Below are 15,844 nucleotides of genomic sequence, written 5' to 3'. Positions count from 1 at the left end.
TTCGAGGTTCCTCATCATCATCATCATTATTGGAACCATCGGACGACTCCTTCACGTCCCTTCGCCTTCGCATGGACTTAGAGGTTTTTGGTGTTCCAGACGCTCGGAGTTGCAGCAACTCATCTTGAATGGGTTCTAGCATGCGTTGGACATACCTCTCCATTTGTTCCATCATCTGTTCAAAGTTTGTGGGATAGGATACTCCTTCGTTTCCACTAGACATGGAGTCTCAAGTGTACCTGCAAGGGTTAGTAGCAAAGGAAAAAAAAAGGAAAAGGGGAAAAAAATGAAATTTTTTTTTTTTGCTTCTTCTTTTTTTTTTTGTCACTTCACTCCCTAAGTGTATACTCTCACACTCGTATATGGTCACTCAGATCACTCTAATAGGCTCACCAAAATATTTTCTCACAGCCCCTTGCAAAACCTTGAAGAAAGTAGAGCTCCTCAAGTGCTCAAATTTAGCTTAAAAATCAAGTTCACGCTAGAATTTGAGGTTCGTAAGAGTGGAAATTTTCTGGAAAAACAAAATTGGGACACTAAGAATGGAGTGATAGAATATATTCAAGAATAAAAATCGAGAAAAGACTTGACACAAAAGCTACAAAAAAATGAAGAATGATGCTCAAACACCTAGTCGACAAGGAAGTTGGTTCCTTTTGCGTTGCTGGATTTTTGGATCGTTTACCAACCAAGGTCAACAAATGCTTGGCATTCGAATGGGAGAGAATGAAAGACGCAATAAATGACTCAAGACTGACCAGGACTCAATGAACAACTCAATGGGCAAATCCAGAAACGACTCAAGGCTGAAATGACTCAATGGACTTTGGCTTGCTGGAATTTTGTTTTGTTTTTTTGTGTTACGGCTGCCTTGGGCTTGGCTGATGATTTTATGGGGAATTGGTTCTGTGGGGAATGTGCAAGAATGGGTCGGTTAGCCCTTGATAGTAGTTGATATCTGCTCACAAGGTGTTGTAACCGAAAGCGGAAGCAAATGCTAGTGGGCGGTGGTTTTGTTAGGAAACTGGTTTGTTGTTTGTTGTGCGGCTGTCTCCTTTTTTTTTTTTTCCTTTTTTTTTTGTGCTACTTTTGCTGGGTCGTTTGCACAGCTCAGGCAACACAAAATAGGCTCCAATATAGTCACAATTAGTAGCAGTTTGCAACCAAGAGCCCCTGGACAGATTGCACACAATACCGCAAGACAGGATATGAAGGAATACGAAAAAAAGTCTTAGCGGCTGGAATTTTTTTTTTTTTTGTTTTTGTTTTTGATGCTTAGCCGAATGGATCCCCTCCTAAGTGCTCGAGAGGGTACCAAGAGGGTTGGCTATGAAGTAGGAGACAAGATGAAGTGCCCTTCGATTTTAGGAGCCAGTCAGGTTTGGAGGTTTGCAGCGGCTGTTCCCCTCTTTTTTTTTTTTTTTTGTACAGCAACTTTCGGATGAAAAGGCTTTGGTTACCCAAAATTTTCCAGGTCTGTTGGAGTTTTATTGCAGTTGTTTAGGTGGCTGTTGGAATCGGGTAGGCTAGGTTGTGGTTTCCAAACGTGTCAAGGCTTAACCCCAGGTTTAGACCCACCTTTTACAATCAAGAGAGTTCAGGAATTGTAACGCATCACCAAATTTCCAGCAAGACTCCAAGAAGATCGCTGCAATTTCCAGGTTTCAAAGGTATCAAGAATTTCTTCAAGAGCTCCAAGAAACCGTGAAGTTTGCTTACGAAATCCAACAACAAGGTACCACTATTCTCCTAGCTAATAAACAACTCAGCAACAGCACAAGAATATATTTAGAGTCAACCAATATGCCACAAATAGACACGAGCAGAATTTGAAAACTTCGAAAGTTGCAGCTTCGCGACTTGGAAAAAAAAAGGTCACCGACCAGAAAGTTTTTTTTTTTTAACACAATAAAACCAACAGACAACTAAACCAAACACAACACAATTAACTCCCAGAAGTCCAGAAGTTCAAGCGGCACTAACACAGGTTCAACAGTGACGACCAGAATTTAAAAGTGATGAGGACTCACGGACAGGTTGCAAAGTGCGGCCAGATTTTGAACTACGAGACAGACACGAATTAAGACATGAAAGGAGGAAGAAACGATGTTACCAACAAGCTAGCTCTGATACCAGCTTATACGAATCTCGTTGGTGAGGAGATTCGCGACCCAAGATCGCTTGTTGGATTGACGTCGGATGCAAGAAACGGTGGCAGCGGAAACCCTACGACCCCTCTAATCCCCGTGACTACGAACTTGTTGATACTATCTCAACCCGTAATCAAACGAATTAGTGAACCTAGGCAGGTAGTGTAGAAGGCGCCACAATTCAAGTGCGATTCTTGAATTGATAAGCCGAACAAGAACACTAGAGTATAACTCTAAGTTGTTCAAGGTTTGCTCGAAAGCTATGGAGAAAACTCTCTCAATATTTTTATCATAAAAGTGACTCCCTCTATTGATGTAATATGGTGCCTTATATAGGCTACAAGTGAAAAACCTAATCTAGTAAGAAAATGGACTAAGGGTGTAGTGGATATGGGCCCTAATAAGGGAGGCCTAACCCCCAACGGATTGGGCCTCACGTGGCTTTCCTTCCTAGGCAGCCCACTCTAGCAAATAGTAATGAGTAAATTAGCAATCCTACCCTTGGTGATTCTACGTGCAATATGCACTTAGCCAATTATTCAATCTAATCAACTAATGTGGAAATAACTAACTATGATGCTAAAATGGAAATTAGGGTTTGGAAAAAAAACCCTAATCCTCAGGTGTCGCTTCAATGCTCATTATCGGACCGCGACCACCTTCACTTGAATGTATGAATCCTTCAAAGGACTTGTGTATGGCCTGAATAAGTACATTGAGTTGCTCACGAAGTTTCTTTGCGCGAGCCCGAGTAATGGGTCCACTTGGGGCGAGCACGTGATCCTTAGCTCCTTGATTACCCGAGCCATTGTTGGCCTGCCCACGTACCATGATGCTATCATCTCTCTTTTTCTTTTCCTTCGGTTGGCCTTTCGGCCCACCTTTCCTTCTTGATCCATGTCGCCAACAAGTTGCTAGTGACTCCTTGTTTAACTTTTCTCCTTGGGCAAGGTCGCCAACATAATAACCCCTTTTTATTTGTTGCTGCTGCAGTCAAAGCTTCAGTAACAACGCATATTCTCTCTTCTCTTTTTTTAAAACTTTCAACAGAATGAAGATTTAAATTTTATTCTACCCCATAGCTAAGATTTAACACCCTATTCTTATCAATCCAAATACAAATCTTCCTAAATTTCTCATACAAGCATATATATCTATATTTATATAACATAATCGATATCCGTAAAATCTTCAGAATAATTAATGCGACTAATAGAACCTAAAAGAGGAGTTTTCACGTGAATTTGGAACTTATAGGTCTAGGTGCCAAGTTGCTTGATTAATTGACAGCGACGCCTTCTTCTCCTCTCTACTCTCTGACAGCTCTTGTTCTAAGGGGAGGCAGACAATGAAAGGTAGAAATGATGTTATTTTTTTTTCTTTGTTGTTTTGATAAGTGTGCTAAACCCTAATAACCACCCACTAGTAGGTGGTTTAGATAAGAATTTTAATTATTTTGAACTTTTACCCTATCTTATCTCATTCATATCCCCCAATTAACCCTTTAACCTATCTTACAATTATTTTTACTTTTACTCATGGTAAATTAATTAATTGGGCAAGAATAAAAAAATTGAGCCAAAACCATGGGTTTTACAGTAGTACACATTCCAATGCTCACTGTCAAGCAGAAAATTGGAAGAATTAGCAACTTAACAAGGAGGAAAAAGAGACGGCTTCTTCCAATCCATCAAGGCCGAGGGCTCCATTTCAAGAGTCAGCTCCTAAAGTCGATTCCAAGGCTGCTCGAGATATTTCAAGGTCACGCAATTGGATGCCAAATGCTTTAGGTGTCAAGGGTTCAGGCATATTGCATCCTAATGCTCTAACCAATCGACTATGGTCATACTGCCCAGCGGAGAAGTGGTTACCGATGACAAGAAAGAGTATGAAGGGATGCCTCCACTTGTGGAAAATGATGATTCTGGAGAAGAGATATTACCTCCTAATGAAGTAGTAGGGTTGGTGACATTGAAGGCATTAACCACTCAAATAAGGGAGAATGAGGATCAACATAGCAACCACTACAAAAAATTTGGTCTTCAGTGACAAGCCATTTTTGTCACAAAAAAATAAAAAGTCGTCACTGATAACTTTTTTTGACAACTTTCTAGTTGTCACAGAGTCATCACTGAAGGCCCGTCAGTAAAAGTATATAGTGATGACAATAAAAGTCGTCAGTGAATGGAACTGTTTTGTGACAACTGATGTTGTCAATAATTATTGTAATTTTAGTGATGACATAGTATCTTGTCAATGATGTACAAATAAATGTCGTCACTAAAAGTGATATGTAATTGTCATTGGTATAGACTAATTACTGACAACTTTTGTTGTCACTAAACACTTTTTAATTCTATGACCACAGATTGTTATTAATGAAAAATTCTGATTCAATGATAACTCTTTATCACCATGAAAATTGAAAATTTTCCTACAACAATTATATCTATAAATGGAAAAAAATGACAATGATTTATAATTAGCAAATGAATGCATCCATTGCATTACGAAATGTCAAAATATCATATAAGCATTCAAATATCATAATGAAGTTCAACAACACCCTATAGATAGTTTGATAAGTGGTATTTGGCCTAAATTTCACATATAACTCGAGGTAGCTTTACAAAACAAATCCAAGTCCCAAATTTCAACACAGAGCCGCTTCAGCAACACTCAGCTCCTCCCCTCAACACTCGGCTCCTCCCCTCAGGTAAAAGATTTGTAAGGCAGTTTCCAGCAATGGCTCCTAAAGCTGACACCACAAAAAAGCTTGATACAAAGGCTCAGGCAGCCAAGGTTGCCAAATTTGTCAAATCTGGGACAACTTTTAAGAAGAAAGCCAAGAAGATCCGGACCAAAGTTACCTTCCATCGTCCTAAGACATTGAAAAAGGACGGGAACCCGAAGTACCCACGTATCAGTGCTCCTTCTAGGAATAAGTTGGACCATTATCAGATTCTCAAATATCCTTTGACTACTGAATCTGCCATGAAAAAGATTGAAGATAACAATACCATGGTATTCATAGTTGACATCCGTGCTGATAAGAAGAAAATCAAAGATGCAGTGAAGAAGATGTACGACATACAGACCAAGAAAGTGAACACTTTGATCAGGCCTGATGGAACAAAGAAAGCATATGTTCGGTTGACTCCAGACTACGATGCTTTGGATGTGGCAAACAAGATTGGAATAATATAAACGAATTTAGTCATTGTTTTGTTCCGATCAAAGATACTGTCTTTTAAGTGTGACAATTTGCTAGGCTGTTTTGTCGTGAAAAAAAAAATACCAAATTTCAACACAAGGGGGAATTTTTAACATCAGACAAAATTTCACTAAACCTTGCCATTTCCCAATTTCACTATATCTCTTGTAGTTCGGTTGCTTAGCTAAAATTTGCAATCCAATAAGAACCTCAATAATTAAAGCTGGACATTCAAAATCAGCCCCAAAGAAAATCAAAATCAGCCCCAAACTAATGCACCAAATTAGCTCAAGAAATAAGTACTGCTATTAAACTTCAGCCTCAAAGGAATAATATAACAAGTTGATAAGGCAACAAGCACTACTATAACAAGTACTGATATAAGTACTGCTATGAACAATATAACCAGTTGATAAGACGATAAGCACAACACTAAAGGAAAAGCAACTTCAGTTCACTTGCTTAGCTAAAACATTCAAATAAACTAAACTAAACTAAACCAAAACAATCCAAACTAATGCACCACAGAGGATACAAGGTGTCAAGTATGATAACCAAAGTAATGTCGATCATGATATAAGGTGTCAAGTAGGAGCAATGTGTACCAACATAACTAGAATGTTTCTTTGCCATTTAAAAGCAAATAACAACTTTCTTGTTCTAGATCTCTGAAATTACTTTTGCTGTTTGTCATGGTGTATTAATTCCATAGAAAACCAGCACCCCTTAATATTGTATTCCAATCAAACTAGTGAGTTAGGCAAGTGGCGGGACATTGCAAAACATTCACAGTGAAATTTACTTCAAGAATGGCACCAAAAATGGGAACCATTCATGTGAAAAGAAAAGGTATTACCTCAAGGAATGCCTTCAAAACCCACATAAAAGTTAGTATTATTACTCCGTTAACAGAAAATCCAACCTACATCCAGCAAAAAGTTTGTGATTATACAGTATAAAATAATGCTATATGGAGAACAAACTACCATGTAAGACATGAAACTATCAATAATTAGCAATTAACTGTGGCAAGATGTACACTTCTCAATTTAGCATTATTCCAAGTAGAAGAGGCAAAGCCATATTAATTTGAAAAGGGACATATAGATAGCTGGGGGAGATGGAAAGCAGGTTTTATAGTGAATATTGGGCTAATAGATAATATGATAGCACTTAGCAGTACTCAAAAGGATAAAAATGGCTTGGAACTCTGGAGAAAGAAGAGTGATTCTGGACACGAATTGCAAGGCAGCTTTGGAACTAATACAAGGAGCAGGACAGGACTCACCACTATACAATCTAATATGTCAGATCAGGAATGTTTTAAGCAGGGATCGGGAATCCTGGCTACAACATGTTTGGAGAAAGAAGTAAGTGTGCAGACTAGCTAGCTAAAAGTAGTGTCAACAAAGAATCTGGGATGCAGATTATAACAGAACCGCCACAGGAACTTAGTGAATTGCGTGGTGCAAATATTTTAGGGGCTGCGACCCTATGTTTTGTTTCTGTTTAAGAGGTTTGACCTCTCCCTTGTAAACTTAACAAAAGGAACATACTAGGCAGAGAAGTAACTGCGGTCAACACATTTGCAAGCAAAACATTTTGGCCAAAGCACCTTTGCCCTTAAAAAATAGTGAAACATGTGAAATTCAGCACAAGTAAGGCTAACAAGTATATTCTGGAGAATCATGGACTCTCAAAACATACCATAAGAAGCTGTCCATGCTGTTCTAATAACATTCCTAGTTCATGAATTTTTACGGAGGAAGATCTTTTTTCACATCAAAACTAATTGATGAGTTTTGGTCCTCTTACCAAGCTCTTCCAAAGTGATACTAGTACAAGTCCTTAAGTAGACTTGAGATGCAGCCTTAGAACTCTATCACCAGATTTCTCAGTCACCAGATGCAACACCTTAGACTTGAGATGCAACCTTAGAGGTTTGTGTTCTAGAATGAATTTATAAGTTAGCAGAAAAAAAAAGTCTACAGTATCTCAACTTGCAGGACTACATCCATAGCTAATATACAGCTTTTAAGGCAAAGTACAAATGCAATGATTTGGAGCAACTTGTCCAGGTTTCTAAAAAAATAAATAAATGGAAACAAAGGAAATGAGAGCCGATTTGTGAGTGTGCAGATTTACACAAAGATAGAGCACTTCCAACAGGAAAACATTAGGAAAGAGCTTGAAGTCTTGACAGACATATTTCAATCACCTCAATTCAAGAAACATTCAAGGCTGCTTTTGAACCAGACTAAGTGCATGGATCTAAACGAGTTGAATTTTGAAGTGAAAAAAATGTTGCTTTTGAAAAGCATTCAAATCTGTAGAATTTACTCTTACTACCTTAATTGTAATGCATTTAGCTCTACAAACAACACCACAATACTACCTTAATTGTAATGCATTTAGCTCTACAAACAACACCACAATGATGATTTGTAGACGCTTTAAGTAAAACTGAAAAGGGGACGCTTTGAACACATACCAGGAATTGCTGAAAAAGGGACGCTTTGCAGTTTAATGTGAAATTAAAACCAAAAAATAAAATAAACCAAGCGCTTGAAAATAGAATAACCAAGAATTTGATAAAATCTTAAAGAAACATACAATCTAAATTTTTTTAGAAAGCAAAATCCAACGGTTTCAGAGAATAATATATCAAACCCAATAAAGAACAAAATCTTCAAAATAAGAACATGCTGCTAATGTTCAATTAGACTAGTAACAATAAAGTTTATAAAAAGGGGGGGGGAGAATTTCCCTTAGTCACCGCCGGCTTGGTGCAGGTGTTCTTCTTGCGCTTCTTGGCGCCACCGTCGAGGTGGAGAACGAGGTGGAGGGCTGACTCCTTCTGGATATTGTAGTCGACTAGGGTGCGGCTGTCCTCGAGCTGCTTGCCAGTGAAGATGAGGTGCTGCTGGTCCGGGGGATGCCCTCCTTGTCCCGGGCAGAAATTTTTTTAAAAAACAAATTTGGGGAGAAATTGAAACAATTGATCATCTAAGTAGGGTAGAAAAGGTGATTGCTAATTAGGGTAAGAAACTTTGGGGAAACTAGACAAATGATAGAGAAGAAGAGAATTTACCCAAAACTTGAATGTTGGGAACACAAAATCGGGTCAATAAAAATTGGGGGAAATTGATTACTAAGCAAGAAGACAGAAACTTGCCTTTTTACAGCACATGCTCTGAGGAAATATATCAAAATCAGTAGCCCAATAAGGAGGAATGCTCGAGCATTAGTGAGAAAGAAATTGAGAGGGGTCGAAGTGAGAGAGAGACCGAGAGAGACAGTGAGAAGGCCAGCGAGTGAAAATGTGAGAATTAGAAGTGTATCAGACTTAGCCCAAAAGTGGTAGACTTGTACTCTTTCATTTTGAAATTTGCTTTTTAAAGAATGCCTCCACCAATTTTCAATTCCCGCTGTTTCTTTTTCATTTTGAACGAAAAATTTGATCCAATTTTTAGTTTTATCTTTTTATTTAGATTCTCAAAGAAAGGTTATTTTCTTTGTATTAAATTAAAAATTTTAATTAAGTATACTAGATCGGGAATCTACTTTCATATTATTTTAAGAAATAATTCATTATTTTTAAACATGGAAAAAGAAAAATCTTAATTATGTGTTAAGAACTTTCTATCAGTTTCTAGAAAATTTTGTTAGTTTTGTCTAATAGTACTATATTTTTTTTAGATGTCTTATATTGAAGAATCATGAATGTAAACTTGCACGAAACTATAGTATACGTATTGATTTGTAAGAAAAATATGTATTCGTTTTGACTTTTAGCAAATCAACATTAAATTTGAAGGAATTGCAGTAATTAGTAGTCCTGATTTCATTAATTAACTTATATAACACAACTATTTCCGCTTTTCATCAAAATGAATTTGTACTTAATGAGTTTCAACATTCGACCAATTAGATGTCAAGGAGGCATTGACAGTATCCAAAATTAAGGTATTTGAATTTAGAGGCCTTGAGTTCTAATTGTAATAGTTTATATAGTTGTTCTAATTAAAAACTTTCATTAATTTTTTTCAGTTAAAAACTTATTGAGTAACTATGACTAGTTTAATAAATTATCAAATTTAAAAAAATTAAATTAATATTTAAGTAACTCTGACTAGTTTAATAAATCATCAAATTTTAAAAAAAATTAAATTAATATTGAGGCTCACAATTAAATAAAGTCATAGTTAATAAATCATCAAATTTTAAAAAAAATTAAATTAATATTGAGGCTCACAATTAAATAAATGCATTAGAGATGTTCAAGTTAGTGATGATACTTATGTTGTCACTAACTACACTATAGTTTTACTGACAAAAATTGGTCATCAATAAACATAAACAGTGACAACAATGAAAAGTTGTCAAAGAAAGTGGTAGAATTACTGACAACTTTTATCAAGTCGTCACTATCGCAAAACTCGCGCCTTCCAAGTCCCATGGCGCGAAGTAGTTTTCTAACGACAATTAAAGGTCGTCACTGAAAACTCAGTTGCTTTGAGTCAATTGTGACAACCTTCAAAGTCGTGACTAAACAACCTCATTTTGTGACGACTTTTTGTCGTCACAAAGAAATGTTGTCACTAATAACCTTTTTTCTTGTAGTGAACATCTTCTATACTTGTTGCCACATGAAGGATAAGGTATGCGGTGTGATAGTTAATCCGAGAAGTTGCACCAATGTGGCAAGCTTACTCATAGTTCAAAAGTTGGGCCTTCCAACTACTCCACATCCAAAGCCAATGGTTGAACGAGGAGAGAGATGTATGAGTTTATTGCCAAGTACTCGTGTCATTTTGCATTGGTCGCTAAGAAGATAAGAACTTATGCGATGTTGTGACGGCCCCATTTTCCCCTAAGGCGAACTCGAGGGTTCAACGGACCGCCTGCCCAACTCTCGCCAGGACTACGGAACGGAAACATACAAAATGCACTTAACTCACGGTAGAAAATTCAATAAAATAGGCGTTAAACCCATATCCAGTCGTTCTTCTTCCAAAAGTAATACTACGAATGAACGTATAGCGCTCGAGCACTCAAATCGGACAATAAAACGGAAAACGAAATTTGCTGTCGATGAACAGTACCGGCCACGCCGCTATCCGGCCGGATTCTTGGCCGGATATGAGGCAGTGGCCAACTCCAAAGGGATTCGAAATCCCCTGCCAATCCGGCCGGTAATCCGACCGGAAATTGGCCGGATTGCGGCTAGAGGCCAAAACCCCAATTTTTTTTTTCCTTTCCCTGCATATCCGGCCTTGTATCCGGCCAGAATTTGGCTGGATTCTTGGCCGGATTACGAACAGTAACCTCGCACAAATCCTTTTCTTCCTTCGTTCAAATTCCATACTCGATCCATAACATGTCAAACCCATGCAGCAGTTAATCAACAACTTTGTGAGAACCCGTAAATTCCTCTTAATAATTTTCCTAGGGTTTATCCCCTTTAATGGCATGTTTTCTGCATTTTCTGGCTAGAAATATTTTCCTGGTGAATTTTATGAGCAATTATAGTTTTTAGATGTTTTTTTCTAGCATTGGTGAATTTTTAGAAAATTAAGATTATCTATTGGATGTGGGACCCACTAGTGCGAAAAGTTCGGAAAAAATTCGGCCAATAAGGTTAAGTTTCGGATACTGTGAAAAATTTATCGGGTATTAAGAGATAAGTAGAGAGTGAGATTTGATTGATGAGAGAGAGAAAAGAAAGGATAGGAATGCATTTATGATAGTGACAAGTGTCACAAGATCATTGGAGTTGACTTAAGAAATACTATTCACATTTTTGACTTTTTTGACCAAAGGATTATATATCTCAAAAAAATCACAAAATTCACCATTTTTCTTCTCATTGTGGCCGAACCTCTCACTTGCAAGAAGGAAGAAAATTCTTCAACATTTCAAGCTTCCAACTTGTCCAAATCCACCAAATCAAGTGTTTAACTTAGTTTTTACTCCATACAATCTTTCCTTCTAGTGATAGTAAGGGTATTAGTGAAGTTTGTTTGAAGCTCTAAGGTGGCCAACACCTCTCTACATCTCTTGATACTTGGTAAGTGATGCTTGAACCTCTACTACACCTAATGATGGTTATAGTATGCTTAGAAGTGGCTTGAGTGTTGGAATATATGATTTATTTCTTGGTTTGGCTTGATTTAGTGAAGTTTTCCATTTTATGATTAATTTTCTGGTTTCATATGATCTTGATGGTGTGGTTGTTTTTGATGGTTGGTAATAAGGGGCTTTAGCTCTAGTAGGTGCATATGATAGGAAATTGCAATCAATTTTGAATTTGGAAGAATTTCTGGAAAATTAGGGTTCTTGGTTGAACATTCTGTCCGAAATTTTAGGTCATAGATAGAGGCCGAATTGGACTTTGCTCAAAACATGAAAGTTGTAGGTATTGATGATTTTGAAGTGCCTGCAAAATTTCAGGGCATTTGGAGTAGTGTAGAGTGAGTTATGCCGTTTTTACTGTTGCTGTTCTGGGTGAACAGAATGTGCGAACTGCGATAGTAATTGTCTATTTTGACTGGCATTGGTTTGGATTTTGAAGTTGGTGTCTTCTGATGAAATGTAGCTGGATGTCTTAGCTAGCTTATGCCTTTGGAATTTCGGCATTTGGACTTGTATAGACTGAGTTGTGTTCATTAAAGTTTTGTGTGTTTTGCAAACCTGTTTTGGTAATTCTGGTTTAGTATTTGGCACATTTGACCTAGTTGTGCAATGATTTGGACTGAGAGGCCTTCTATATTGTTGTAGCCCTGTCTTTTAGCTTCGAGATGGTGGGTCTTACGCCCTCATCCGATAAGCGTAGCGCATTTTGTGCCATTACCGCATACGGAGGCCAAACCTGTTTTTGTTGATTGATCAAATGAGTTATATTTTCTGATTTTCTGGTTTGCTATTATGCTTATATATGTATATGAAACCCTATTGGGGTTGTGATTGGCATGGATTTATGATTCGTTATCGAGTCTCATTGTACTTGTTTGCATGTTTTAAGGCTTACTCTTATTCCGGTCATTTCCTAGCTAACTTTTGTACTTGTATTGCTTTGAGCCTAGTGAACGGCTTTTGGGAAATGAGATGACTTTTGTGTGAGGTTTTGGGACTGATTTGAGGAAATCATGAAGCCTTAATGGCTGGAAAAGTAAGAAATTTAGGGGAAATGCTGTCCGATTTTCTAGGCCGTTTGGTTCTTTAAGTTGGATTTGCCTTTTGATGGAAATGAAGGGCTTTTGGGTTGTTGACCCTAGGTCTTCATGTTATCTTTTGTTTCCAAGAAAATCATGTTTTTGCACCCTTGCATTAGTATTTTTTGGGCAAGGCGTACGACGTGTAGTCGAGCCTCACTTGTGCATTCCGTTTACTCGATTTTGGATATGAAACCTTCAATTGGTTTATTTTGATTATTTTAGGGTTTCTTGGCGATTAAGGCCAATCTGAAGTAAAAACTTTTGAAGTTGAGCCGGTGAGTGTACCACTCCCCTCCATTGCTATTTAACTTGATTTCTGCTCTGTAATCTGTTTTATTTGTTCGAGACGAGGGTGTACTTTATCACACTCGTTCTCTAGTCTGTTCATATGCCAATTTACTATGCAAAATTTGAATCTGTTATCTGTGTCTGCATCTGTTCGGATTTCTATGACCTATGAGCTCAAATCCTGTGGCTAAGTTATTCGAGTCGGGCCGGCAAGGGCCTGGACGATTAGATAACCGAACCACGGTAGTCTGTTCGGGGATTTTGGGTATTGAGACCCTTGATTCCGGGTATACTCGAGTATTACATTTTGTTCGTTTGAGGTGAGCGGGCCCGGTAAAGGGGTGTTTGGTTGGACGGAATTCGGTGAATAAGAGGGGTCTACGGACGCATTGGTTCTTATAGTTGACGAAGAGTCAACCGGTTTGGATCAAGTATTGCGCTGGAAATTTTGGCTCCTGAGAGCCACCCGTATCCTTCTGATTTGAATCATTGGTTCCTTTGCTTTACTTGACATGTGTATCTGATTTGTTAAATGTGAAATGCCATGATTTTAATGCTATCTGTTTGGTACCTCATTGAGCGCAAGCTCACCCTTTCCGTTCCTTTTGTTTCCTTACAGGAAAATAAACCCTTTTGGTCTGGATTTGACAAATGGCTGCCAAATTGAGCTAGTTGAACATATCTTTTTGTATAGCTCATGTATTAAAACCTAAGTGTACTTTTGGGGCGTTTCTCTTTTTGATTTGGCAAACCGTGTGTATATATTAATTTTGAAAAACTTTTGTATGTCATTTTGATTTGTAAACGCTAAAGTTCAGATGTTAATGTTTGTTGGCTATTTCGGTTGGGATTCTGACGGGTCGGTCACTATTCATGGCCGACTTCGGATTTCATTTTTTTTAAATTTTGGGTTTTTTATTTTTACCATTTTGACTCGTTTACGCTCGTTCGTAAGTTCCGGATCGCTATAGATAGTTCTAGTCTGCATCGTGAGTCCTGGCGAGAGCTGGGCAGGCAGTCCGCTCACCCCTTTGGTTCGCCTTAGGGGAAAGTGGGGCTGTTACAAACTTCATATATACATGATACAACATAACCATGTCATATACACATGAGTAGCCACAATTAATAATCCCACATTTACACGATACAACTCAAAAGATACTTGAATTCGATTACAGTTAGGGTTTTCCAAATCTTCGTGGAGCGATTCAAAAACAAAGCCTAACTAGCTCAACTCGTTTTCTCAAGAACTTGGTTCCAAAAGTGTCCCTGTAAGGAAAACAAAACGACGGGGGTGAACTTACGCTCGTGAGGTACCAAACTTACATATACAATATGCATGGCCAGCGAACACACAAATGCCTTCATTGATAATAATCACATATAAAAGAATACGGTCGGCCCTCAAGGGCCGTTTTCCATTTGCCGTGCTTGATAACATCTGTTGACACTCCGTCAACCGTCGATGATAAAACAAGACCGTAGACTCCTCTTTATGCCATTTCCTTCCACTGTTCACCCCCTTACCGGGCCCGAACACCTTTCAGTTACAAGAGGTACTACTCGAGTATATCAAATGGTCGAGGAGTTAACACTCCACTAGACTATCAGTGACCCAAAGGTTCGTTATCGATTCGCCCAAGCCCTTGCCGGCTCGACTCGATTAACGACCTCAGGAGATGAGCTCAGATATCACCGTAATAATCGGGCATAGCCCTAACAGACATCAAATCATGCACATATACCATTTCACAGTCAAACTGTAACAGTAATACAAATAGGGAATCGAGAGCGATAAAGTACACTCTCGTCCCATTCAAGTCATTCAAGTCACTTCACAAGTATAAACAACCATCTAACGATACACTCACCGAAGCAATCAAGCAATTCACAAGTTTGCGTCAGACGTAGGCCCCGGATCACCGGTACGACCTAAACAAGCAAGAAAAGCATGTTTGAGACTCAATCACGAGTCAACATAGCAATTGACCACCATTAAGACATAGAGGCTCTAAATTATTCAATATAAGGCTATCATACCTTAGCCAACTATAATCAACTATATAAAACAGAAAAAAATTCCCAATAAATAGAAAAAGTAGCCAACTCAACCATAAGTCATGAAATAATCCACAAAATTGCATCTTTAAGCACTACCACCTACTAATTTCACATCATAACCAACAAAGAAACAATTCCTTAACCACTCACCTTATGAACACAAGATACAAGGTAGATGAGAATCTTTCTCCTCCAAACAAAACCACCAAACACTTCAATACTACCCAACAAGTAAGTTTTATGGAGGAATTTGGGGAATCAATGGTTGGATTTCAAGATTTGGGACAAGAAATGAAGCAAAAGTTGAAGAGCTCTCTTTCTTTTCTCTCTAAGGATAGCCGGCCAAGATGAGGAGAAAATGAGGAATTTTTTGGGTCAAAATTGCTTATTAGAAAGATAAAGTAAATGGTCAAAAGTCCAACCTCCAATAGAAAGGCAACAAGTAGCCTCTTCAAACTTATCCTACTCCTTTGTCTTGAAATGTTTAATTAAACTAGCTAACCTCTAATTAGCTCATAATACAAGGTAATAAAATCTCTATATATAAAATTTTCCCCAAACCACATTTACTGTACCAATCGCCCTAGTGGGTCCCACATCCACTGTACACCCCTATTACCACATAACTTGACTTATTTCAAGAAAATGATTTCAAATTCATATGTTCTCATAAAAATCCCCAGAAAATGCACATATTAAGGAAAACACTGAAATTAAGCCCAAAAGCCTAAAATAAACGCCTAGCAAATAAGAAAAATTTTCGGGGTCTCACAGATGTAGTACCAATACAAGCTAGCCATCTACTACTTGGGAGGTCTTGGCAGTATGATAGGCGTGTCAGCTATAATGGATACACGAATAAGCACTCCTTTGTACATGGGGGTAGAAAGGTGACACTTTACCACTCACTCCTA

At 38.0% G+C, this 15,844-nt stretch overlaps 1 protein-coding gene across 1 annotated transcript; it reads left to right on the top strand.

The window, feature by feature from the left end:
- Positions 1 to 4,663: 4,663 nt before the first annotated feature.
- Positions 4,664 to 5,429, top strand: LOC113753891 (60S ribosomal protein L23a). The gene has a single exon (XM_027298165.1). It carries the CDS (start codon positions 4,896 to 4,898, stop codon positions 5,355 to 5,357), a length of 462 nt encoding a protein of 153 aa, XP_027153966.1. The 5' UTR covers positions 4,664 to 4,895; the 3' UTR covers positions 5,358 to 5,429.
- Positions 5,430 to 15,844: the final 10,415 nt, after the last annotated feature.

This window comes from Coffea eugenioides, chromosome 11 (assembly GCF_003713205.1).
Source record: "Coffea eugenioides isolate CCC68of chromosome 11, Ceug_1.0, whole genome shotgun sequence".
In the NCBI taxonomy this organism is placed as follows: Eukaryota; Viridiplantae; Streptophyta; class Magnoliopsida; order Gentianales; family Rubiaceae; genus Coffea; species Coffea eugenioides.
This window is presented reverse-complemented; position numbering and strand designations above follow the sequence as displayed.